We start from the raw sequence: 27,146 nt of genomic DNA, 5'->3' as shown, positions 1-27,146 counted from the left end.
TGCTAATAAATAAGATTACAAATTTAGTAAACTATAATGTTTATGATTTTTCGATAGCTTATAATTTGCATATACGCAATATTTTTGTTTCATTTTGTGTGTTATTTTATTCCAACTATGAATGAATTCCAATAAACCAAAATATATAAGGTTGAACGATGTTAATTATTACACTTAACCCTTATGCAGACTATTATAACTTGCCATTTGATACTACAGCCTAAGCTTTTATTTGCGGTAATGGCGAAACGTTTAAAGTTTCCGCCATGTTCATTGACGATACGAAAAATATCGATATTTTATTTTTGTCGTTAAGCTTCATGCTCTTCGTTGTGACTTCCAAAAGCACCTACAAAGCTCATCGACGACTTGGCAAGCAGCCCTGGTTTCCGCCAAAGCATTCAAATTTAAAAATATTTTTAGATTCAATAAAGATTCTTATAAAATTGTAAGTTTCAGTGAAATATTTTAAACTTCATTAAGCGAATGTGTTGTTTATCTCAGCTGATTTCAAAACCTAATACAACATAATAGGCAACAGTTAAAGTTTAAATAAAACGATACAATGAGTAAAAAATAATAATAAAATATGGATAGTTAAACACTGAAATAGTTTTTAGTTAGATGTTCTTCATAAAATGTAAAATATTCCCAAAAATAGAATTAGATTGGAAACAACTGTAGTAAATATACATAGTACATTAAAAAATCAACAAAATAAGAATAGAATATAATTATTTTACTAACCTAAGAAAGTCTTAAGGTAAAGGTAAAGGTGGTTAGCCAAAGTTTGTGTACTCAGGCCTTACCTTAGGGATCCGTATTATTATCATAACTAAGTCAAAAATAGATTAATTTCCATTTTTGCATTTTATTTTATGAGGTTTATAAATTTGCGTACTTACTTTACATTTCCAAAAAAAAAAGATTTTTTTGGCAATTTTATCTAATTTTAAAGATGTAACCCTTTATAAATTTTTTAAAACATTTCGAAAAAAATATTTGGCTATCGATTACTGATCAAGAATATATATGATTTATGGGGTCGAAAATGACTCCTTCACTACTTTTGAAGCTTCTGACCAAAATGGTGTAAGGGTATAATAATCTAGCATACGTGGCGTATACTTAACGGGAAAACCCTTAAATTAAGTATACGCCATGTGTGTATTAAGGGAAACTAGTTTCAAAGTCTATAAAGATAAGTAGTTCTCGTTAAAAAGCAAGTTAAGCTATTAAATTATAAGATTGAATCGGAAATCGGTCATAGCTTTAAATATTCGGTATATTATAAATACTGCCTTGCAAAAATGGGCATTCCAGCAAATCGACAATTAACCGAAAATTCGGCAATGCCTGAGATGTGAACGGATGCTTATCTGAATTTAACAACGACTGCAACGTGTTTATGGGAATGTTTGTAGTCTCAAACGATGTTTATTTTTTTCGGATGACTTAAGCCTAAGACGAATAACGCGCAACATGTGCTGGTGTTGAAGCCAGCTCTCCCTCTAGAATCGCCCCTGACCCTGTCGCGACTCCTGGTGCGGATGGGTACGGATGTACTCCAGGGACTTCAGGATGGCCGCTGGGATTGGAGGAGGAGTGGGCAGATGGGCGCCAGAAGGATGGAATCCATTGGCATCGGCGGTGTAGGTCAGCTGGATAAGCTGGCCATCGGGGGCGTAGTAGGCATTGGAGCCGCTGGCATAGTATCCACCCGCTCCGGACTCTTGGCCGGCGATGCCATTGGAGGTCTGATACTGATAGGCATAGCTGCCATCCTCCTTCAGGTCGCTCTTGTACTCCCTGGTCTCGGCGGCGGCATCGAAGGAGTCAGCACGAACGCAGGCAATGGCCAGGGCGGCAACGGCAAGGACGAACTGAAGGATACGGATAGGGATTAGAGAGGCTCCTAGCTTGGCGAACGTCTTCACTTACGAATTTGTTCATTTTTGGGTTTGGATTTGGGCTTGTTGTCACCGTGAACTCGCAACGAGAATGAATGTGACTGAATTGGCCAGGCGGCGCATTTATAGCATTTTGGCACGCCAATCATTTAGGGCCGGGCACTCGCAGTCGGCGACCCGCGGCAGCAGCAACAACAACCTATAACTTGGCTTATAATTCGCAGCACATGAACATGCACTGCCCCACTCTCACACACACACACACATACGCAAAGGCACTAAAAACATGGCCAAGACGGACAGACTCTTCCGCCGATACATTTTATTTCGGTGACTGAGCCGCACTGTGTGTCTTGTGTGTGTGCGATAGTTTTTGGCCATAAACTTTATGCTCCTTTTTGTTCAAGCTGCGGTCGGTCGACTTTCCGGTTAATCAATTCCAAAAACCAAGCGGTTGGGGTTTTTTTTTTATTAGCACCTACGCAAAAATACAATGGCATTAAATAGTTGTCTTTCTTGAGGGGTTTTTTTAGCGTAATTAATAGATTTTACTTAGAGACTTCCCTGAAAATTTATATTTTAAAGTGCAAAGTTTATGGCAGGATCATTTGTAAATGTTGCGCCTACTCCCGACCCGGTGGGGACCTTCTGCCAATTCATATGCGAAACTTTATAATAAATTGTTCGCAGAATCGGTAAAATCGATTAAGAACCTCACATGCTAGGTCAACGGATTCATTTATTACAAAATCACCGAGCGCGCCCAAAAGTGAAAAAGGCCAGGACGAAGACCTTAACAAGGACGAGGATGAGGAGGGGAGCGCACCCAAAAGGGAGAGGTCTAACCTGCCTGGCAACCTCACAGCAGAGCGCGAAGCAGACGAACGACCTTGCCGCGGCGCGGCTCCCAGCATTGGCAGACTGTCCGAAAGTACGACAGTTTATAGACAGGGGGCGGAAGGCGGTGCAGAGTGGGGCAAGTTTGTATTAAGTTTTGATAAGAAAACTTGTGATGAACCAGAGCCGTGACTCACGGGAATCACGAAGCTCGAGGGGGTCAATTATGCTACAAGTTTACACTACTCGCTGGGCAGATAGTTGATTGAATTTTCCCCAATAAGTTTATGGCAATTTAAAGTATACAAGGGAATTTATTATTGCCCTCTTATTGGGTTGATTTAAATTTGTATTATTTTCTGTTAATTGAAGACATTGTGCAACGCTTTAATATACAGTTTCCCTTCTCTTTGTTCGTATCTTAAATTAAAAGTGTTAATTGTCTTTCGGAAACTAAACACAGCATAAGTTTAGCAGATATAATAAAATTAGTCCTAAGCCCAACTATGTATTCTTCAAGATTTAATTATAAATATAAGATTTACTACCAAGAGTTTTTTTTTAAAGGCGAATTGAATTTAAAGTTCTTTTGATAACTTAAAGCTAAGCCTTTTGTTTCTCCTCCAAGAAATTATTACTCCCAAAAAGGCACCATAAACTCAGATTAACCATGTACCCATAAATCAATTCCCTTTAATTTGTATTCCCCAATTATTTTAAGCCATATTAAAGGTGTCGGTTTTGCCCATCACTAAAGTGGCAACAAAATCGTCGACGGCGGCAACAAGAGAGCTCGACTCGCAGCGCATGCTGTTTCCCTTATAAGATTTGTGTTGGCCTTTTATAAATACATGGATTGGTTGGCAACCAGACCGGGACTTGGACTTGGTCTTGGACGTGGACTTGAATGTGGATGTGAACTTGGGAATCGGCCATGGATCCGGGGGGGAGAGCAAAAGTGAATGTGCGACGACGGCAATGTGGCCGAGATGTCGATGTCGCATGGCGGGGATGCTCTCAGAAGCATTGGGGGCATTATCTGCTTTTTGCTGCCCTCTGTTTCTGCTGGCCTTTTTGGTGTTACTTTCGGCTTTTATGCTCCAAACCGGCTGTTCGGCAATTTGGCTTGCTCTTTTCTTTTTTTTTTGGCTGGCCGACACAATTGTCCGGTGCCTGCCGCTTGGGCGGCTTTAAATGAAAGCAAAAGTTGTTACGATTCGATGGCGTTTCCTTAAGCCGCTTCCGCTGTACTTAACCCGGCTCCTTCCTCATCTCCTTCAGATGCTGCGCCTCCTGGCCTCCATCCATCCATTAGGGCAGCAATCCATCTTCGCGCGCATTAAGCCGAGACAAGAAACAGCATCAACGGAGTATAAAAAAGGGGACATGCTGCAGAGTGGCAACTCCTACTCCTTCTCCTGGTTTCTCCTTCACCTGCTCCACATTAATTGACCCACATTCGGTGGCGGCAACTCGTCCAGGCCCAGTCCGGTCTGGTTGTAGCCAGTCCAGCCGAAGGTCGCTCTGATGGCAGCGTTTTAGCCCTAGTTTGGGCATGTCTTTGGGCATATATTTAACGACCGATGCAGCATCCACACTGCGAAAAATATTAGTGCTGACTTGGAGGTAATAAAATTATAGTTAAGTTTCGTATTTTCTAGCCTTATTTTAATATATCTATATCTTTAAATAATATTTACAATACATATTATAAGTGCTAGTATTATATTATACTATTTTCTATATTTAATATTGATTATAGGTATTGGTATTTATTCTGATTTTCTATCTGAATATAATCAAATAACTCGTAACTTTTCTTGCTCTGCATTTCGGGCTGGTCAGCGATTGGCATTTGAATTTTTATGGCCAAACCGTTGCTCTACATTCACTCAGCTCAGCTCAGATCCATTTAGCGAATTTAATTAATTAAAACACTGTCATCGCAGGCGATGCCTGCAGACTTTCTGGCCGTTTACACAGTCTCATTCAGTTTCAGCTCAAGTTTCAGTTCCATTTGATTGTTAGTCAGTCTGATTAAGAGACAACATACTGGGCAGTTCTGCTGCAGATGTAAAGCCAGTATATTCTTGATCCCAAAATCGAATATCGAGCAGAAAGCGTTGGCGTTGGGCGTGGAAGGTCGGCCCTTGGGGGGTTTTTTCTTGTATATGGATGGCTTGCCGCCAAACAAAGTCAACGACTTTCGAAAATCTGGCCGCAAGCGACCTTGGATCAATAGAGACGAAATGGGTCTGCTAATTGTTGGTAGTTGCAACTTTCGGTTCGATTCGCTGTGGACCAAATTCGGCCACCAATTCGCACTTGTAGCTTCAATTTGGAGCCAGCACACGGTTTTATTGAATAACTCGATTAATTGGCTTTCCATCATTTGATTTTTTTGGGCGGACGGATGGCTACATGTATATTTGCATTTCTGGTGATGGATTTTTAATCAAAAACTTGATTCAATTTGCATGTTTCAAGTCCGTTTCCCTTCGCCATCTCTGCTTAAATATGCAATAACATGGCACAACTAATTGATTTGATTCGCAGGCGATGGACAAATTAAGGCAGTTAAACAGTCTAACCATCTTAATGTCTCATCTGGGCTTTTGTATCTTTAAGATTTCCTTTGTGATTCGATTAAATTAAATTATGCGAGGCCCTCCCAGCGGGCAGCAGCATTTTATTTATTTAAAAGCATGAAACTGAAAGAACTTTTATGGACAAGCATGTAAGTGTCACAGTAAAAATAACGAGGAAAAATATATTGCCTTATTTATGTATGTCCGCAAAAGAGAAGTCTGTGCATCAGATGCAAATTTAATGCATTTTCACAGCATTATACTGGGTGTAATATTGCCTTTTTCAGGCTCATGGGAAGGGAGATTAAATTTACACATGTGCAAAAGGGAATATTTTCCCGAGTTGTGTGGCTCTGAAAATTATTAATTCTTTTACAGGAGGCTTTAAAGAAAAGTAATGTAAGCTTATTTTTAATTTCATAATGGAAAGTGGTATGGTTATTTTTCATTTCAAACTGGTATTTTGTAGACTCTTTGCGCTTGTATCACAAAAACTTCTCCAATATTAATTTGTACATTTTTAGGCTTGCAAGAAATTAAAGAGCGGAACCAGTTTATCCGAAATTGAAGCCGAGTGCAACAATATAAGGCATGGACAAGTTGCTTTCATATTCTGATCGATTAGCATCTTCCCTTCAGAAATTAGTAACCATTTGCTAAGGGTTTTTTGGTATCATTTCACGCCCAGCGAACCCACCAATCTTCAAATAAATTTATAGACCCTATCCCTCCCCAGCACGAGCCATATCTGTTTATTGCTACCACTTATCTCGATCCGATGGCATTATGCCATGCTCTGCGGCATGATAAATGGGATGGGAACCGAGCGGTGCTGTGAATCCATTACAGATTTCGTAAAAGTATATATGCTCCGATGTAACTTTGCCGTGGATAATTAATGAATTAACACAAACACTTAATTACTCAAGTGCCGGCAGCGCAGAGTTTCTTGACCCACGGGAGGAGAAGAGTTGAAGGGTCAGCAAGCAAAGTGTGGATATGGATTTCATTTTCACTCAAAACTCTTAATGGGAAGCCACCTGGTGACGAGATAATTGGCGTTGCAACCGTTGCTGGCTCTCGGCTACGAAATGTGAGGCGATGCGGTGATGTGATGAGTCGCTCCAATCATCATTATCATCATCATCATCGGGTCTAATGGCTGCACACACCACTTTCCTCACTTTCGTTGGAGATCAATTCGGATTTTCTGGGGTATAAAAGTGCCGGGTCGAGGGCACCGAGGCATCAAACACAGCTTAGCTCTTAGGGTTAAACCAACCAAAAACAAAACTAAACTTATATCTCAATCCAAGCCAGGCGAAAATGTCGAAGATCGTAAGTCAAAGTCGGCTCCTTCTGCTTTATGGATATTGGATACATAAATGAATCATCTCTTACCCTTTAGAACGTCGTTGTACTTGTGGCCATGACCGTCTCCATGCTGCTCGGTATCCTGGCTCGTCCTTCGGACTCCCCGGATGCCCATGCCGAGATCCGGAGCTTTGTCAACGAGCTGAAGCAGGATGATGGCAGCTACAACTACCAGTTCGAGACGTCCAATGGGATTGCGCAGCAGGAGCAGGGAGTCGGCGGTTACTACGCCAGCGGTTCCTCTCAGTACTACACACCGGAGGGCCAGCTCATCCAGCTGACCTACACGGCCGACGAGAACGGATTCCAGCCGCAGGGTGAGCACCTGCCCACGCCGCCACCAATTCCAGAGGCCATCCTGAAATCGCTGGAATGGAACCGTAACCACCCGGAGGAGACCGATGGCTATGAGCACCACGACCACCAGCACAACCACAACCACGGACAGGAGCAGGGCAAGCAGTATCTGCAGCCAGCTGGTGCCCTCCTGGCGCCTGCTGCCGTGTCCGTGGGTCAGGGCCTGCCCTATGACAGGAAGGTCTAAGTGAGGAGCAAGTCAGGGCCATGTGCCCCAATACATACCCAGCACCCATAGTGTCAGCATCCGCATCCATCTTGTCCCTGTGTGTGCCATGTCCTGTCTGTTTGCATAGGCAAAGCACCCAGCACCCAGCATCCAGCATCCAACATCCAACATTCAACATCCTACAGTCAGTATCCAGTATCCCAGCAAACAGCAGAAAGAACATCGGAGGAGCAACTACATCTCGAGATACACCCACTCGCACCACGCACTGTGTATATATATAGTCTAGGCCCTCATACATTTACATCAACATGCTCCCGGGCTGCGACCTCTGACCCATCGTCTCCGCCGTATCCCGTATTCCGTGTCCTGTGTCGGCTCGACTGACGTTGACATTTATTGCCAGAGATAATAATAATGTAATAAAAGAAAATTACAATTTAATATGGTTGTTTATACTATGAATGCCGTTGCCTTCACGAGAGCATATGGCCATGCCTGGGGCCATCAGCACAGTGAGAAAATATCGAGAAAGCTCGCTTATCTATTACCCATTTTATGGTTTGGTTTGAGGTGTAAAAGTATATTTCAAAATATAAAAAAGGGTGGAGCGGTATTGCCCTAAAACAGTGATTGATAAATATGACTGATGAACTTGAACTGTGTGACTCCAAGAAACACGTTTGGGTATTCCCCAACACAAGGTTTCTGAAGACTTGATGAACTTTAAATATTAAATGATTGCCTTCAGGGCATGACTTTACATTTTGACTAAACTTATGACACATTGTATATTTATAATATTTTATTAACAAAAATAAATAAGTTTTCCCCCAAAAGAAAATATGTGTCGACAAGAGGTTTAAAAGGCTTAAAATGGAAACTAACTTTGTGTTCCCTCCCTTTATGGTTTATCTGTGATTATTAAATATCTAAAATTACCACTGATTTTAATCCAAAATATATTACAAAGTGTAACATTTAAATAGTTTTTAATAGATACATCTTTTTCTTAATTAAATTGCTATTTCTGTAAAACATATGACGCTATCCTTAGCAAAGCATTTTTTTATACGCTATGAGACACAAAGTTACACCTAACCATTCAATATTTATCAATTCAGCAAAGCTTGGTGAATACCCAATTTATTGTTAGACCCTCACAACGATATTTCTCACAAAAATGTTATGATTAATACACAATTAATAATCAATAATAATCGCTTCTCTGTCTCCATGCCGTCTGCTTTGTACTATAGAGACTCAAAATAGTTGTCTACCATTTTTCCCTGTGCAGATTCCATCGCAACGCTTCGCATCGCATCGCATCGCATCGCCCACATGCATCATCGCTGCGGCGTCTTCCCCTTGGAGATTTCCTTAAAGTGTGCGGATCTGGTTTAACTCCATCGATACTTGCTGGGGAAGTTCAATCAGACAGCAGACATCAGAAATCAGTATATCTGAAATTAATAAATGCACGCTGTGTTATGCAAATTGGCGTTGGCCCTTCGCTTCATGTTGGCTCTGTTATTGGGCCCCGAGAAATGTGGTAACTTCAAATATTATTGTTGAGTTGATTAAATTAACAAGTTGCCGCCGTTGTTGTTACTCCTGTCCGAGGTTTGTTGTTGATAATCTTGATAGAGTTTAGCATTGTTGTTGCTTGCCGGCTCGATTTGATTTTGATTTTGATGCATTGAGGTTGTGTCATCAGCTCCACCCTAGTCGCTAACTTTAATGGATATACTAATTTAGGCATCGAGTCTGCAAAGATTTTGTTATTGGCGGAATATATCAAATTTCGGAAATAACTCAAGTTAAATGCATACAAATACACTAACTAAAGCAGTATATATCAATTATCTTATAAACTTATTCTAATTTAAGTTGATATTTATTAAAGTCAAAAGATATAAAAGTTAAAGAAACAAAATTTTGTACTGGAAAATCTTTAAATTATTAATATCTTTGTATATTTCAACAATATTGCTTAATATTTATAAAGTGTGTGTCAATATTACAAGCAAATAATTACTAGCAAAAAATACCTTATACTATTCAATATTGTCCTATAAACATAGACCTGTATTTTCCCTTATTTTCTGCATGCAATGATTGATCGTTTCTATTATCTCTACACAATTAGAAAGAGCATCTATTATTCAGCTTAATACTACTGCTACAAGACCATGTTTTGCATTAATGACTCGAAACGTGCGGCCCAAAGCAGTTCGATTGGGCGAAATATGGGTCGATCCGCATGCTCGACTTGTTTGCATATCGGAGTCTGCAGCGGCATTGTCTTTGGCCAGCGACCACTATAAATAGTCAATCCGGGGGCCAGAGTGACAGCATTAACCTCAGAGTCAACAGCCCGACAACAGCAGCCAACATGTACAAGCTCGTAAGTGGATAATAGAGTTTGGCTTTATAGTTAGATAGCAACTCAATTGACTTCCTTTGACAGCTCCTCGTTGCCGCCGTTTTGGGATGTGCCCTGGCTGCCCCCTTGAACGATGATACCATCACCAAGTTCCTGACCAATCAGGACACCGATGGCACCTATGCCTACGATGTGCAGCAGTCCAGTGGCATTCAGTTCCAGGAGGAGGGTCAGTCTGGTCACTATGCCCGCGGCTCCTACTCCTACATTTCCCCCGAGGGAGTTCCCGTCCAGGTGGTCTACACCGCCGACGAGACTGGCTTCCACCCTCAGTCCGACCTCCTGCCCACTCCTCCTCCCATCCCAGAGGCCATCCTGCGCTCCATCCAGTTTATCCAGGAGCATCCCACGCCCGAGGAGCTCGCCGACCGTGCCGTGCGCGCCCAGCAGATCTAAGATTCCGCAGAGCAGGAGCTCCGATCTAGTCCTAAGTAACATAGCTCATATTGTACATGATGTGCTCATCCATTCTTCCATTCGAGTAAAGCCATCCAGTCAGTCGGCTGGTGTTAATTGAACCGATTTGCGGCCTATCCAATTTGTGGGGCATTTAATTAGTGGGTCTATATATTGGCCCAGTCAGTTGGATTTAAGCCTGGTTGGAGCGGAGACAATGCCGCGCATTTGATATTGAATATTTAATGGGAACAATGAGACTCCAACTTTCATGACGTCTTGCCGGTAAACAGTGGTGCTGAAGTTGGGCAAACTTGTAGTTTTCTATAGATCTTAGCCGAAATAGATATTTAAAAGATATTTGAAAGTTTACTCAAGTATCGAGACATAAAGTGGGTGACGAAACTTCTGTGAAATATTTTTTAAAGGTCAAGGTAAGGCTTTATTTTAAAAATCATGGAAATTGGTAACATATTGGTGTAAAGTCATTTATTTATTAGTTTTAAATGCGACCAATGGTGACTTTGACAAATGACAGATTGGCAGATATTTATGTGTTGATTATCCAAATAAATTGGAATTGGAATAGTATGAATATTTATTATAAATTTCTAATAATAATTTCACTTCCACTCTGCATAAAAAGTGTTAAGCGTATGATAATATATTATTTAATATTCCCCCCTTTTTCAGGCTCAGAAATAAAATTAGATCTATGTATAAATTAATTAGTAATATACACATAAAAAACAATCAAAGTAAGTGCCGAAAACACTGTGCTTTCGCTGCTCATTAACATTTGACATGAGGCAAGTTAATTTCTGCTTTTGGCTGCGATTTTATGGGCGGGAATTCAATGAGTGTCTGCTGGAAATGGAAATTCATTAAGACACTTGCACGCGGAGGAGCAGGAGAGGAGGGAACAACAGGAAGGAGCAGCCGGGGCAGGATTCACACAGACGCCAGGATATGGCTAACACGCACATAGCTCCATTGAGGCGTGAGGAGACTCCAGGGGGGACTCAGACCCAGACACTGCGACTGGGACTGGGAAGTCAGGAAACCTGGAGACCCATTGCCCGGGTCTCCTCCTCTCATATCAATTAGGCACGCTCGGTGGCGGATATGAGTAGTTAATTAAAAAGATTGGGACACACGCAGGAGAGTTAGTATGCGATGTGCGAAGTGCTATAAAATTCAGGTGGCTGAAGGACGAAATCCCTGAGCCGTAAAGCTTTGTTTTCGCACACATTTCAGCTCCGATTTCGGTCTTTAACAGCGCTTATCCCTATGCTAATGTCAACCCATTTTGTCTGCGGATCCTGCGGTCACCACTCGAAACCCAGGTGCTCCAGGTACAGAGCTTCAGCTGTTGCTGACAACGTTGCTGTGTAATCAAAAACTTTTATTTATCATTTTGCTGAAAATCTAATTATAAATTCGTTTGTGGAAATGTGTCTCTTATATATACATATCTCCTTTTTTTTGGGTCCCCTGAATTGTTTGTGGCTCTTTGGTGTATCAGCATCCTGGCATTGTCCTCCATGTGCCAAGTCGTAAAGCGGAGTCCGCTTGGTTTTGATGATGATGATGATCTGAGAGGGCTGTGCCACGCAAAATGTAGCTGGCGGGGCAATAAATTTTTAAATAAATGCGAGATTTGAGCGGAATCGTAAAATGCCAAACATGCATAAACAGTTTGTTAGGTTTAAATAATTGAAACGTGGCGAGGATGGCGACATTTCCGCGTGTCTTAAAGCATTTAAAGGTTACACTTATATTTCAATGAATTGCTAATTTATATGATCTCAAACTGAAAACTGTGACACAGTGTGTTTTTCAAACACACAACAGAAAATCACACTGCTGGTGGCGGGTAATGCGGGTGCAGATAGCCCAGTGCACTTTACGGAGATAAAGCCCTCATATAAATGGGCCAATAACCCTAAGCTCAGTGGCCGTGCAATTTACTTTTACGATCCGTATAAACTATGCACAAAATTAGCTTCTCTGTACGTCTTTTATTTGGCCATAACTCAACCAACCAACCAACTGTAGCGCATTTGGGCCCACTTCTGGTCCCCCTTTTGCCCGCTTTTCCAACAGTTTCCCCCTGGCTTGGGATAGACAAATACAACTACCCTTTTGTGGCCATTTCAATGTAAATACGTTTGCGGGGATACCTTTTTCTATTTGTCGGGATTCGGAGTGGCCCCGGAATTGTGAGTGGTGGGATGGCCATGTCCATATTTAAGCAGCCAAACAACGGCGGCGGAATATAAAAAAAATTACTTTGTTTGCAGCTCCCGGAGCATGGTCACGGCATGTGTCACGTAGCTGCCAAAATATGCGAGCGAGTCCTCGAAAATGACACGGACCAGAGTCCGGAGTTCTATGGAAATTGTAAGTCGGAAGAGGCGGGCATTTCAATTAAGTTAGAACTGAAACAAGCTAAATAATGGCCGGAATGGGAACTACCTTTTTTTTTGTTATTGCCATATTTATAGGAATTTAACATTCTTTGGGGACAAATTTTGAGACAAAACAGTATATACAACTTTAATGTCACACATTGCTGAAGGGGAAATTAACAAAATATTAAAAAAAAAAATCAGTCAGTTGATTTTACAAATATATATGAGAATTCTATTAGCTTTTTAAATTACTTGTTTTAAGTCTAAATACCGGAAATACTTTATTGAACCAAGCCGATCTCTGTCTGTAGCCACCAGCCCTTGTAAAAATTACTTGTGCCTCTTGAAAAATGAAATTTCTTTAAGCATTCTTTGGCCGGCAGAAAAGAATATCAAACTTTAATGCTTCGCTTTTCACTTTTCATTTGGTGTGCAATTTTTCTTGCAGCAAAAATAAAAGAAAGAGAAATGGCAGGAAAAACATTCACTGGCTCTGTATTAATAACAATAGTTCCGGCCATTTGCGATGACGGGGATGAAAAGCGTCTGTGTGGAATGGGCATGGGGATGCTTGTGCTTGTTCGCTGGCAAAATGAAAAATAATTCCAACAATAATTGCCGAAGGAAACTTCTGGCCAAAAGTGCGGGCAAGTGAGAAGTGCCGAATTCTACTAAAAAAGTGACGCTAACATACCAATAGCAAAAGCAATACCAATGACAACACAGACATAGCTAAACAGACAAACGAAACCAATTTATTTCCAAGTAAAAATCAATAGTCAAGGAGGAAGGAGAAAGGAGAAAGGATCTAGGGGCCAGGGGACAGGACAATGCGCGGGTCCCGGGGTTAACTATCGTAAAAAACGTCAAATTCTGGAGAGGCGACAAAATTGTGTGTCGCCGTCAGTGTGAGTGTGGAGTGTCCTGTGTCCTGTGTCCCCATCAACATGTGCACGTGTCCGTGGAGATGCCACAACGAATCGTGGCTTGGCCGGACACTTCGCCGTCATTTCGATGTCCTCCATTCTCCATTCTCCACTCTCCTTCCTCTATTATCCCATCTCCTTTCCCGTTTCCATTGCCTGCATTTGGCCGTACACGGTGCACTTATATCCGTATCGGGCGTCCGGCTTCCGGAATCCGTTTTCGTTAACAACTGTGCCCCAAGTAGCGGCAGCAACAACCATCAGCGAGGACGACAAGGACAACAACGATGGCGCTTAATAGTAAAATATGCATTTGACATGCGATGAAATACAATGACTGCACCGAGAGAAATGTCATTAAAGGTTGAAGTTGAACATTTGCATATTCCAGAGGCTTAAGGGTTTTTTTTTAGCTTTTAGTTTAGTTAAGAAACAAAAAAGGAATCTGACTTTAAGAAGCCAAAAGGAGCATTGCACCTGGCAATTGATCTGGAGTTTAAGTTTAAATCGTTCATAGCAAAGTCCAAATTGCATTAATTACCAATACAAAATTGACTTCCTTATCTATTTTTCCCAGTGCTTTTTAGTAAGTGCTTGCTTATTCACGGCCATTTGTTTAAAGTCCCAATTAATTGGTCTGCATTTGCTGGACGGACGATAAGCATGAATTATATTCTTCACTTTAGATGTGACATTTGGATTGCGGCTGCATGTGCCACTTCACAGCCGAAGCCAAAAAGTATGCCAAGCTTTAATTAAAATATAATTACATGCATATTTTTTGTACAAGGAAATTGAATAAGGTTTACTCGGCACACACACATGCGGATGGTGTCACTAAATTTGATTTCGATAATTTAATATTAGGAAAAGCAGTCAGAAAAGGTCCCTTCTTGACGCAGAGAAGGAAAGGCAACAGTGTCCTGCCGGCTAACAGCGCCTGTTGGCTAACAGTAGAGAGAACTGGCGCCTTTTAAATGACAAACATCAGCTTCGGCTCCTCAGTTGTTCGCCGTTCGTGAGAGGAGCAGGATTTGCCGAGCTCCCCTCAAGCTTACCCATACCCCACACTCACACAGAAAAGGACTCGACTTCGTACGTAAATATTTATGTTTGGGAAACTCGCGTCCCGAGCGGGTATAAAAAACTACGAGTGCGTTAAAAAGTTCACACACAAATTGCATTATTTCCGCGCTGCGATATATTGGCGCGTTTTTCATGCTTTTCGTTTTCGTTTATTTTTCATTTTTTTTCGTGGCTTGAAACTGGAACAAAAGCGTAATGTATATGCAGGGTAAAAAAGTTTAGGGCGATTGTTCTGGATGTGAATTTTGCATAAGGACATGAAGAGCAGCACCCAGGAGAACAAAAAGCGGAAGGGGCCGCTTAAATTCCGGAGGAATACTGCAAAAAAATAGGATCCAGTGATCTGCTAATTTCTGAGGTATTTTAAAAATTTGAATTGATTTAAGTTTTAAACTAAACTTTCATAACATATGGTTGTAAGCTAAGTGATCTGTGAATTTATTGCCTACTTATAAGATAAGATAATACTAAGAAAATAAATGAAGTGTTCCTTCATTCCAAAATGTAATTTAATTACATATTTATTACATTTTTAAATCCCGCCTTCCTTTTCTGAAATTCAACACTTTAAAGAGCACCTTAAGATCTCATTAAGTTTTCTTCCTAAGAAATACAAAATTAAAAAATAATATTTTCTTTTTGTGCACGTGTTCCTCTGTTTGTGTGCGGCAGGCAGCTCGTTTATTTCAAAAAATTTCCATTTAAACCCAGTGACTTACTTGCATGGTTCCGTGGGATCAAATAACTTGTGATTCTCGTGGCCCAGGCCAAGTGGTTCCTCGCCACCTACAAATTAGTCGAAAGCACTCGGATTTACAGCGAGTTTAAGTGTATTAAGGCATTAGGCCGAGACTCTGCCTCAGGCCCACAACTTCCCCCTTTCCGTGTGGCCAAAATGTAATTTTCTTAGCACTTTTGTTCACGCCCGACGACACATGTTGTGGTTCACACACCGGCTCACACACAAGCATACACCACACCCACACAGTGGCAGGCGGCACACTCACACAGAGCCGGGAAAACCTCAGACACCGATACAAATGCCCCCCGGTAGCATTTACATACTCGCCCAAACATAAGCATAAGCGCAACTTAGCTTGGAAAAGTTTTTTGTTCAACTTTCCGTTGCCGCTGGCAAGCTTGCCAGGACACTGAACTGCTCTTGACTAATTGATACCCTAAAAGATAATAAGAAATCGATTTTGATGCCTGGCTCTAAGCTACATCACGTATACGCAACGTTGTCAGAGACTGTAATTTAATTTAATGCTTGCTCTTAACAGTTGACCAGCACACGAGTTTATCCTCAAACTTTCGTATCATATTAAGAAAAGCTTGATTTCTGAGAATTACACATTGCCCAAAAAGGAACTTTATTTGAGTTTGACTTTTAAATACAGAAAATTCTAAGAAGAACCATACCTGGAAAACTCCTCTGCTCTGTTCTGTGTGTATTTTCCATCCAAAGACAAAAACCTAAAGCCGAATCAAATGGTTTTACTTCGCAGAAATTTTGTGCTCCAAACTTCACCAGTTGAATATTCCCGAGAAAATACCCTACAGCCATTGGGTGGCATATTTAAATGCTCAAAGTCCGGAGTTCGAAAGTAGCTGCCAGGAATAATGCTTATAGTACAATCTTCTCCCACAAATCGTGTGGTTGACGACACGCTCAGATCAGCTTGGCTTCAGCCCCTAGGCGGTGGCACTTTGCCACTCTCGACTGGCACTCCGGCCGAGTCACGGCACTCTGGCACTCTGGATTGCCACAAAATTCAATCGATAGCAACGCTAATAGTGGGTCCCAGCGACATATGTGAATATCTGATACGACTGCCGGCCGACTCCTGGCCTGCCAATCATTTCACGCCTGATTGCCAGCCGGCCAAGGCCGGAGGTCCTATCCGACGGCTACAGGATTCAGGCTGACAAGTCAGACACTGATCCGCCGCCGGCGGAGCCGAAACCAAAAACCAAAGCCGGCACTAAAGCCCCGGCTGAAATGCCGGCAATTCATCTAAATCAGGCTCCGTCGGCCAGCTGCGGTTGCGGCTTCAATTAATTAAAACAAATTGTATTTGCCCATGGCCCTGAAACCGGCCGGTCGGCCATCTTCTCTTACACCATAGTATGTACATTCGCGTACACACTCATTCCTTTCTTTTTTCAATTAATTGTTATTCCATTAGCTTTCATTACTCGCCCAGCCACCCACGCGGGCTATTAATGAAGTGGGGCGCCCATTCACCTGCCTAGAAGAGGGATCTGCCGGATACTGCGGAGGTGGGCGTTATAATTTTCACTTTTATTGGCTTTTAATGAATGCGAAATTGCCAGGGATTATGAATACACTCCCCCATTATCTGCTGCAGGGTCATTAATTAGATTACAAAACGTTTTACCCGGACTAAACGGGTCTTAAGAGGGTTTTCCTCTGGAGTATCTTACAGGAATATGTGTTTCCTTATTAATTTTGCTTTGGCTTATGCGAATTGTTTATGCATTATGGAATAGTTTATTTTAAATTTAAGGGAATAATAAATGACAGAAATTTTAAACTATTCTACTTATTCTACTTCTAATTTTGTTGTACCTACGGTGGCTTAGTTAGAAAAACTCTCCTAACTCAATTATGGACCATTTATTTTCATTTGACTTATTGCCGGCGTAAAATTTGTTTTGTTCATCTGTTTTCTCTTAGGTAAACCACAAATTTCACTTAAAATACGAATTGAAAGGAAATGAATACAATTTTCACATCAATTAAAAATGGAAAGCAAATGACCAAAGTGACAAATGAAATGTGAAATTAAATGAAAAGGAAATTAGATTTTATATAAATGATGTTGTGGTCAACACAGTTTTGTGTCTACTTTATTTAAAAGTGAACTAAACAGCAAACAAAATTAAATGAAGTCAATCAAAGTGGAAATGAAATTTTAATTTAACTTGTGAATCTGTTCGATAAAAAATGTAATAAATAAATTAATAAAGATTTTATTTGGAAATCAGAATGGCATTTCCTTAGTCGATATTTATCGTAACTTTTATTTGATAATTTTATGTGAAAATAAAACTTTGAGTTTACGTTTGTAGATATACCTTAAACAAATTGCTGTGTCACTTTAATTTAAAATTAAATAATGGGGATCAAGGCAATAAAACAATTTATTCGAAGAAATAAAGTCTACACATAGGCCAGATCGCAGCAATATCATCTCCATACATAATATAAATGTCATGGTTAAGACTTACCCCAGTTGAGGACACGTGGCTATTGTGTTTGGTCATTGATTACTTCCATCCATTATTCTTGCTGACTTCATCCAAGTGAGTTTCTTGCTGGTCATCCAGATGCATTGCCATTGGCCACGTCATGTTTTTCAGGTTGAAGGATGATCACTTGCACTATCACTACCGATGTTAACACTAGGTACCCCTAGGACAGACTGAGGCGCGCGGGCCCTCAGCGCCTCTATTTATAGTTCCCGAGCAGAGAAGAGCGAGCGAGAGCGCACTAGGGAATGAGTGAAATAGATTTCTCTCGAGATACAGATGCGCATACAGATAAAGAGGGAGGGTGAGAGTGAGAGAGAGGGAGAGTGGCAGAGCGAATGGCTGAGTGGGTGGCAGAGCTAGACGCAGAGGGTTAGGGACAAATCGTTTCTGATCGTTCCTATGGCAGATATATGATATATCCGTTCGATCCGAACGTTTCGACTTATATACTAATGGGGGTATGGACTAACTGCAAAAATTAATTACTATGGCTGCCCCTAAAGGATCGTTTTAAAGTACACAATTTTTTTGTTTATATTATTTGAAGTTGAGAACCTTAAAAACTCTAGTGGTTTGTGTAGTACAACCCCTTTATTAACACAGATGAGAATAAAACAACAATACTGCAAATAATTCTTTTATTAATCTTAAAAGGAAAGGAATATTCTATATTTTAAACTCTTGTTATTTACTTGTGTATTTACTTAAAGGTTTATGGATTATTAGTAAATATGGATGACTCTGTTATTGCTGACAAAATATCACAAATTTCTTAAAACTAATGAACTGATCATAAATTAATTAAATTAGAAATATGAGTAGTTTTAAGCTGATTCAATAGCACAAAAGAAGTTCGGAATAACGTTCGTTTTATCTCAAATCGCAAACCGCAACTGTGAGTGAATGAAAACACGTGTGATGGCCTCGGTGGCACTGAACAAATGTGATCGGAGTGGCATTGTCAACGCATCTGTTGCTGGATGCTGGCTGCTGAAGGGTTCGGTTCGGTTTGCTTTGCTTTGGCTTGGGTGGCTCTCAGCTCCCGCTTGACTTCCGCTCCGAGCTCGTCTCATTGACTTGTCAAGCGATGCTATCAAGCCGGGCTTGTGGTCGTTACACTGAATTCGCTTGTTTGTTTGTTTGTTTGTTTGTCCGCTCGGTGGCTGATTCACTTGTCTGCCGCCCGGCAATTGAATGCCACTCCACGGCAATGCACTCCTGTGGGTTTCTGTTTCGGATTCAGTTCCAGTTCCTGGCTGCCTGCCTGTCTGTCTGTCTGCCATTCAATGGGAGTCCATTCAACACTTTGCACTTGCCGGCAAACAATCGCATCCATTGACTTGCATTACGGCGAGGTGTGTGTTTCGCATTCAAGGATATATCGGGGAAGATGGTAGGAGGAAGGCAGAGGAGGAACACCCGGCTGATTATTGCTTATTTATTGATTGAAAATCTGAATCAGCGATAAGCCGCTTCTCTGCACAGTCAGTGGAGCGTGCCACTTGACAATCAGAGATACTTTCGCGTATCTGGGAGATACTTTTAGCGATGTTCAGCCTGCGGTAATTACACTTAAACTCACACCAGGACTCAGCGCAGCAGCAAAGCGGCGATAGTGGCTGAAGAGAGATAGTGAAAATAAATGCTTGCCTACAGCAAAGAACTGTCAGCATATGGCGGAAAAATAAATAAATGGTGGGAGGTAAAGCAAAGTTCACTGAGGCAAAAGATAGGTGATTTTGTGATTAGAACTTAAGCAATATTGTTCAAAGAAATGCAATTGAAATTTAACATATTGTATAATTTTATATATATTTTTTAATATGTATATATTGTACAGAATTTTATTTAATTGATTATTTTTGTTTAGACAAAAGAACGTTCATTGCGTAATAGCTTAGATTAAAAATGTCAAATTTCAATTTGTTTGTTTGCTAATAAAAATAAAAAAATGAATAGAACAAAGCATTCGAATAAACGCAATGTGCAGAAAAAGAGATAGTGAAATTTATAAATATTTGCCTTGGGCTTTAGTGTTGGCCCATGATGTAAAAATGGGCTAAATGTAAAGGTTTTACATCCTAACAAATTCGCGCTAATATTTATCTATACAAAAAAGAAAACAATGCATACAGCAACATTGTGCAATTCCCCTTTTTTTCGTATTTATTTGGCATATTTGTTATTGATTCAACAGATAAATTTACATGAAAGGGGCATGAAATGTATTCATTTAATTGTTTATTTATAAATTCATAAAAAATCACTCAGATATTTAAAAAATATTTATCAGGCACTTAACAGAAATTTATTTTCGAGAAACTTTAATGAAGTTTAGGTATAAAAAAAGTCAGCATTGAATAGCAAAGAGAATAAGATATATAAATATTTAAAAGAGGAAATGACCAGCTAAATAATAAAAAATATCGGGATACCATTTTCTTTTAAGAGAAACAAAATATATCTTGCTAAGCTCGACATTTTATTTCCATTTCATCGTTTTTATTTGCCTTTTTTATTATTGATTTAAACTAGAGAATGAATTTGAGGGACGCCCGAATGTTGTTTGTGAGAGAGTTTATGGATGCATTTTTCCTGGAAATAATCTGTTCATAAATCTCAAAAATAATAGTTGCGAATGGTAAGCCAAAAAATTCCACAGTCATTAAATATTTTGTGGAGAACTCGTATTTCACAGAAAATATATTTTAAAGTGAGCAATTTGATGGGTGACCTGCTCCGCTTGCCATCTTCAGTGGCAGTTAACTTTTAATTTCCTCACCTGAGCCGAAGCACTTGCCACACAGCGGGGGATTCCCCCACGCAGTCGCGGCTCCTGAGTCCTGAATCGTGAATCAGTGCCGCAAACCGCAAAGGACATGCGGCAGACCGCAGACAACAAAAGGCAAAAACAACAGTGGAGCGAGCCCACTTTAGGGGGTTGGACTGGGACTTTCTGGGGGGTTGTTACGAGATTCCTGGTGACATTAGCCATTCAACGCAGCGGCTCCAACACTGGCACTGGCACTGGCTTATTTTCATAATTGCCGCGGCTAAGACGCGCTCTTAGCCAAACGGCAGAAAGCGGCAAGAGCGCAATTGCCGCTAATCAGGACGCCCGCTGCCTGGTGGCCCACTCAATAAATGACTTGATAAACATGCTGAAATGATTACAAAGTCAACAGCTTATTTGCCATGCCAGAGACATTTGAAATTCTCGACTCTGAATCAAAGTGTGCGTGGAGTACGCACGATTTCTTAATTATGTGTACACACGAGTGCACTCAAAGAAATTAACCCCGTTTTAGGCGAGAAGTAAATCATTAAATTTTATTGGAGAATTTTCAGTCGGTGTTTTAGTATTTATGCTGGAAAGATTATGACTAAGTTATGCTAAATATATTCATTTTGGTATTATACTTAAATGACAGTTAACTAATTACATTTCATTTAATTTCTTTTTTCAAATGTATATTTATCTTTAAAGTGCTTAGTAATTCCAAATACTGTCAAATGCTTTATATTTTTTTAAGCTTATTATGATATTTTGTTTACTATTTACATACATGTCTTCATGACTATAATATGAACTAATACAAAGCTTTATTTTTATAAAATTTTCTGATGTTGAAACTTTGATCTATAATTTTTTGTTTAGTTTCCACAATACTTGCTTCTTCAATTGTAAGAAATATATGACAATATATTTATTATTAAGAGGTTTCATTTCTTTCTGTGATTTCTATGCGTTGGTGTTGACATTTAAGTTGAATGAAATATAAAGTATATATCCATTGGCGAACGGGATGAGCTCCACCCGCTTGTTGCTGGCGAAAAACTTTTCATTATATTTATGATACAGCTTGACTTTTGTTTTGTTTGTTTAACTTCTTGTCAACCTACATAATCCCGGACCCTCATTCTCCGATGCTCCTATGCTCCTTTGCTCCTCTGTTCCGATTCCCTGTTACACCCAGACACCTCCTGTTGCTCTCTTTCGCTGTTAGCCAGTGCGCAGGTCATCTCCGAAGTTGGCAATTGAATTTCACAGTAATTTCCTGGCCTCGACTGGCATACGGTTCAGATAAACGCTCGTCGGCGAGCGAGTCGGACGTGCTTTTGGGCAGCGAAAAACAAAAGTCCGGGGAAGCCCCGTCGGCATCGGCACTTAAGCGCGTTTGTTCATTCATAAAGCCGTGTCCTTTTTACGCGAAAGCCACAACAAACTCGCATCCTCGAGGACAACGACACGCCGCGTTTATGAACTAGTGTGTGCCGTGTGTTTTGCTGTGTGTGTGTGTGAGTGTGTGTTGAGACAACAGGAAATACCCAAACCCAAAACGATAGAGAAAACACATAATAATTGCAAAGGACAACCAATTTAGCTGATGTCCATTCAGGTGAGCCAGAATTTGTCGACAGGACATTGTTATCGCGACGCCATTATATTGTGTGATTTCTTCTAATGCAATTTAGGGACTATTTCATTCGATTTGGCCTGCCCAGATTTCATTTGATTTTATTGTGGCTGCTTGTCCTGTCCGTGTTGTATTGTTGTATGCTGTATTTGATTTGCTGCCACCTGGACACCTGCGGGCAGGGCGTATACTTGATTTCGGGGGGACGCCCAACTGGCCCATAAAAGGCTTTCGGGGACTCGGGTTACATGGGCACCAGAAGCAGCACTCTACCACTCAAAGCAGTCGAAATATTTTATGGTCGACCACTTAAGTGCATAAGTGTCTTGGCTTTTGTCTTGCCTTTTATAGTTGGTACTTGAATTTTAAACGGCTGTCATGCGTCTGGGCGTTATGCTAAGTAATGCCAGGTTACTCGTAAATCTTTGCTGATTAAGTTGCTTCCTTGGCGGCAGTGGCGGTGGCAGCAGTTAAAAATTCAACATGCACAGCACAAAATATTTATAACCAAAAGAAGGAACCTCACACACTTTGCATATTGCTTATCTAAATTGTTTTCTTCATGCCTCGAATTCCACGTAAGTGAGAAAAAGGCGGTCGGGCCATTAAACAGAAGGCACACACCACACACCACACACCACGCACATACACACACACACACTGCCACAGCTAGGCAATTTTTCAATGTCATCCGAAGGCAGCTGATTCTCGCTGAGTTTTGCCAAAATTTTGACATTAGCCATTAATAAATTAGTGAGCAGTTCGTGCGGGAGCGGTATCACGGCCTGCTAATTGAGTGGTAAATGCGTGCAGGCTTTGAAGTCGAGTTCTGGCGGAGTCTGGCCCGCTATCACAGCTCACAAATCAGAAATGCTCCGTGCTGCAAATCCAAATTAAAAGAAATGCCAAGATCCTGGATCCAAGAGCCATCAACAGCTGCGCCCACGCCCCGAAAAGTAATTTAAGGCGCCTCGCCCGTCCAACCTTTCACCCCATCTCGGTCCCCTTCAGCAATCCGCCATCCTGAATCCTTTACTTCCGTCGCAGCCTTTCGCAGCCTTTCACACATCTTTTAGCACTTTGGCCAAACTTTGCAGCCGCCTCGCTTTACTCCATTCGGTATTTTGTATATATATAAATATATAGAAGGCAGCTCAAGATGTGTGCGTGTTTGTTTGCCTGTCTTGTTTTCCTACAAATCTTTTCAACAATTCAAAAATGTTTACTGGAACGAATTTATGGGTTCCCCATTGCCAGAGCCGCACATCTGTCCCCGTTTCTTGTGGGCCTCGACTTAAACCCTTTAAGGCCGAATACTCATTATGTTCTTGTTGATTCTGGATAGAATGGTTTTATAAGAAAACGCCAGGGAACTCATATCAAATGCAGAACATCTCAATTCGAAGAAGCATAAATTTTGTGTAGCCTAAGGAAAAGTCTCATGTTTCTCAATCGAAAGGGCAAGCGAAACTTTTAAGAAATTAATTGAAGCTAAACTCTGCAATAAAGAAAAACATCAGGAAAACTTTGAGAAATATCATTAAATATTTGGAGAGTTCATTTATCAGAGATGTTTAAAGTAATGTTCTAAAAATAAATATAAACTTATTTTACAACTTTTTTATATACAAATTCTTTACCCATTTAAGTGCTTGCTAAAAATTTGTATAAACTCATACTGGGATGCTATAAAAATCCACAGGATATGGGTGTTTTTCAGCCTGCCCCCGCATGATAAGTAGATAAATCAACCTGTACCATAATCCTGAAAATTTACCCATTGAAAATCGAGCCATCTATCATTCGGGAAATCTATTCAAACAGAGTACAACAAGCACATCCCTCCCCCTAGCAAGGAATAAAAAAAAGCAAGCTACTCCCTCTTGGCTGTCATGTGTTGCCGCAGTAATCATTTGATTTGGATACTGCTGTGAATTCCCGGGGAGTGTGTTATCCCCCATAGCTGGGGGTATTGTTATGAGCGAAAATAACTGGAGAATCGCTTTAAAATGCCAGATGGTTAAACCAAAGTGATTCGTCTGCCACAAAGATTTCTGTGAAAGCAACAAATGTCTCGCACGTCAGGGTTTCCTTTGTATTTTCTCTGTCTTTTTTTTCGTTTTTGTTTTTTCAGTTGTAACTCATTTCCTCGTAGCTCTGTATAATTTTTCGTAAGGTAAATTGGAGTTGTTTGGGGCTTAAAAAGAATCAAATTTGGATCCGCCTCTGCTTTTGCCAAAACCTGCTGCAGTTTGTTTCATATGAAAGGAAAAGATTCTCCAGATGCAGGTAAAGTTAATAGGGTTCATTTCATGCACAAATTAAATATTAAAATCCTAGAAAAAAATTAGAAAATTTAGCAAAACGACTTCATTAAAATTTAATTAAGAATCATCGGGTCAAAGTTGTCTCAATTTGAGCACTGTAAACGTTTTATTTAATTTGTAATTTGTCGGCGTCAAGAAATGTAATCCTCACTGTACATTTGAAGGTTCCTGCCATGCCGGAAGGCAAAACTTTATTCGAATGTGTAGTGGCAATATCCACTTATTTTTCGCCAGGGCTTATCCCTGTCCTGTTTTAATCAAATTGCGTCAGGAATATCCTGCCACAAAGACAGAAAGGACGACGAGCAGTGGCCAGCTGGCAGCTGGCACAAAGGATTCCCCATCGAGGAATATAAATTATCGCATTATGCTTGCAGCTCAGCTTTCTCGCCACGCCATGATACCAATTAGTATAATTACCAGGGGAAGGAAAATAAAAACAGTACTTTTAGTTGGTGAATACTTCATGAAAAGCGCAGTTCTCTTTGCTCCTTAATGCTTACCGGTTGTTGTTGTTATTGTTGTTGTCGCTGTTTTGCCATTGCTGTGCACGGGGGCATTAATTTTTATTAAATTGTTTTAATTTTTAAGCTGCTTATGAATTGGCCGTGTGGTTGGCCAACTCAGCTGTCACTGGAGATTTTTGGGTCAGTCGCTGGTTGCGGCTCTCAGTGACCACTCAGGATGTCAGGCGCCTGCTAAGCCGACTCTTCGACATTATAATAACATCCATCATTCTGGACCATACACAAATGACAACAACTGCCAAAAGTAGCACACAAATAAAAATATAAACAAAACGGCCCACAACAAAAAAACAAAACAGCAAAAACAACTCTGGCTTGGACTGCTCGCTGAGTAAACATGGCATATTTTTGTTTACCCGAAACGTTTTCCTCGCTCCCCTTGTTGAAACAGGCAGCTGATGGGCTTTTAGGCCGGGAATGAATGGGCCCTTTGACCACCATTTAACCTGCCGTTTTGGCGCCTTCATACACTAGGCCTTGTCGGTTTATATGTCTAAGGTATATATAGGAACGAATCGGAGTATGTGTGTTTATGCATCCAATAATAAGCAATTTCGTGCACATAATTGGCAGTGGCAGGGGCCGAAGCCGGCCAAAGTAAATAGCCATAATTAATGTATACAGCATAAATGTGACCTGACCGAAATACGAAAATACGAAAAAAAAAAACCGGCCGAGGAGCACACACAAAACGACAGGGTCCCGAAAACTGTTTGTCTCCAGTGTCGCACAGTGGGTCAAAAGTTCATTGGAGAAGTTCTTATTGAATTTCCAGCATAAATAATGTATCAGGAAATTCCGCCATCAAGTTACTTTGAACTTTATGAAATTACAAAAACAAGGATGTTTGCTTAATTGAATTAAATACTTTTTGAACCAGTTTTAAAGTCAGAACAAAATAATTAGTCAAAGAACTTTTTAAAATTCTTTTTACATTCTTCAAATCAATTTTTCAAAGTATTATATTAAAATCAAATCAAAATGAGATGTCCATCTTCATAACAAGCAATCCGTATTTATTTATGACATTAATCCTATATTCATGCAACCATTTTATTCCCGTTTCTCCCCCAATTTAAAGAAAAACCAGACATTTTTGATGATACATTTTTAATAAATTGCCATAAAAAATCCTAAATGCCCTGCCAGTGTATGATTCCCTGAAACCATATTCGCTGTATAATGCGTATACGCCACGTTGTGCGCATTGGAAAATGTGCAATAAAGACGGGCTCTTCATTGATACGCAAAGCAGCGATATGGGCATCTATATTGTATCATGCAAACTGTATATTGAGTGCCGTATGTCTGAGCCAGAAATCGTTGAGGGCTGGCAGGATAAAATAAAGGAAACAAAAAAAAAAAAACTGAGGGAATGCGAACGGAAACGCGGAGAGCAAAAAGGCATCAGCCACAAAATTGACAGAAAACAACAGGAAAATGTATATTCGCCGGCGCTGCGATGCCGGTTCGTTGATGTCTCTCCGGGTGATTGCGTTGACGAAATCGCATTGACGTCCTGCCACACTGAAAACAAAGGATACAACTCACATTTTTAGACAAGACATATTAGAATAAATGGAAGTCAACGAACGAATTGAGACCACGTTTTGTTTTTGAAGTGAAGAAACTATAAATTAAAAGAACCATAACAAAGAACTTTAACTATTTTCAATTTGGACAACTTTTCTGTGCCTGTAGAACAAGGCTGAATTAAAAATTTTACAAACTTTGACAACTTTTCCAAAGTTAACTTACCTTTTAAAATTGAGTAACATTTTTTTCTGCGGGCCTGACTAGATGCTGATATACAAATCCCTCAAAAATAACAACATACCATGCCAAAGATCAGTTATAATTTTTTTTAGCAGTGTTGAAGCGGGGCCAACGACACATCCTGCGGATATTTGCCGGCCTAGGGGCGTAGCCTTGCCGGAAGTGCTGGTGTGCGAGTGTTTTTTGGACACCCATCAAGGGTCTGGAGCATTCTCATTATGATAAAAAGATGAGAAACCGTTGGTGCGAGTCAAAATCCAAATTAGATTTGCACGTTATGTCAATGAAGGTTTTCCTCGACCTCGGTCTCGGGCGT

The 27,146-nt window shown here is 40.5% G+C and overlaps 4 protein-coding genes across 7 annotated transcripts in view; 3 read left to right on the top strand and 1 right to left on the bottom strand.

Annotated features, from left to right (window-relative positions):
- Nucleotides 1-1,405: 1,405 nt before the first annotated feature.
- Cpr65Ec (Cuticular protein 65Ec) lies at nt 1,406-26,802 on the bottom strand. Of its 3 annotated transcripts, XM_086829734.1 has the most exons (3): nt 26,606-26,802; nt 1,942-2,388; nt 1,406-1,883 (listed from the first exon to the last, which is right to left on the bottom strand). In XM_086829734.1, the coding sequence occupies exons 2-3, from the start codon at nt 1,951-1,953 to the stop codon at nt 1,512-1,514; spliced, it is 384 nt and encodes a 127-aa protein (XP_086685860.1). In that variant the 5' UTR covers nt 1,954-2,388; nt 26,606-26,802; the 3' UTR covers nt 1,406-1,511. The 3 variants fall into 3 exon arrangements, 1 of the variants encoding a protein (XP_086685860.1); XR_015270938.1 differs by lacking the exons at nt 1,406-1,883; nt 1,942-2,388 and adding an exon at nt 8,211-9,002; XR_015270939.1 differs by lacking the exons at nt 1,406-1,883; nt 1,942-2,388; nt 26,606-26,802 and adding exons at nt 8,211-9,002; nt 9,287-9,343.
- On the top strand, nt 2,742-7,599 carry Cpr65Eb (Cuticular protein 65Eb). Its single transcript, XM_086829735.1, has one exon. The coding sequence runs from the start codon at nt 6,765-6,767 to the stop codon at nt 7,251-7,253; it is 489 nt and encodes a 162-aa protein (XP_086685861.1). The 5' UTR covers nt 2,742-6,764; the 3' UTR covers nt 7,254-7,599.
- Cpr65Ea (Cuticular protein 65Ea) lies at nt 9,499-10,077 on the top strand. Its single transcript, XM_020956170.2, has 2 exons — nt 9,499-9,642; nt 9,706-10,077. Exons 1-2 carry the CDS (start codon nt 9,499-9,501, stop codon nt 10,075-10,077), a joined length of 516 nt encoding a protein of 171 aa, XP_020811829.2.
- Nucleotides 11,475-27,146, top strand: part of LOC110186799 (GTP-binding protein Rhes) — a 30,817-nt gene continuing 15,145 nt past the window's right edge. Inside the window, exon 1 of one of the 2 annotated variants that reach the window (XM_086829728.1) lies at nt 11,475-14,861. The gene's annotated coding sequence lies outside the window, so the exon portion shown is untranslated. Of the gene's footprint in view, nt 14,862-20,298; nt 22,183-27,146 lie in introns of those variants that run through there. The other variant, XM_020956083.2, reaches the window with a different exon arrangement.

This window comes from Drosophila serrata, unplaced genomic scaffold (assembly GCF_035046125.1).
Source record: "Drosophila serrata isolate PLE 108 unplaced genomic scaffold, ASM3504612v1 contig_217, whole genome shotgun sequence".
Lineage (NCBI taxonomy): Eukaryota > Metazoa > Arthropoda > Insecta > Diptera > Drosophilidae > Drosophila > Drosophila serrata.
This window is presented reverse-complemented; position numbering and strand designations above follow the sequence as displayed.

Coding starts and splice junctions, on each gene's coding strand:
- Cpr65Ea (XM_020956170.2), top strand. CDS start 9,499: ATGCTCGACTTGTTTGCATATCGGAGTCTGCAGCGGCATTGTCTTTGG. Junction 9,643..9,705: donor CAGCCAACATGTACAAGCTC/GTAAGTGGATAA, acceptor TTCCTTTGACAG/CTCCTCGTTGCCGCCGTTTT.
- Cpr65Eb (XM_086829735.1), top strand. CDS start 6,765: ATGACCGTCTCCATGCTGCTCGGTATCCTGGCTCGTCCTTCGGACTCC.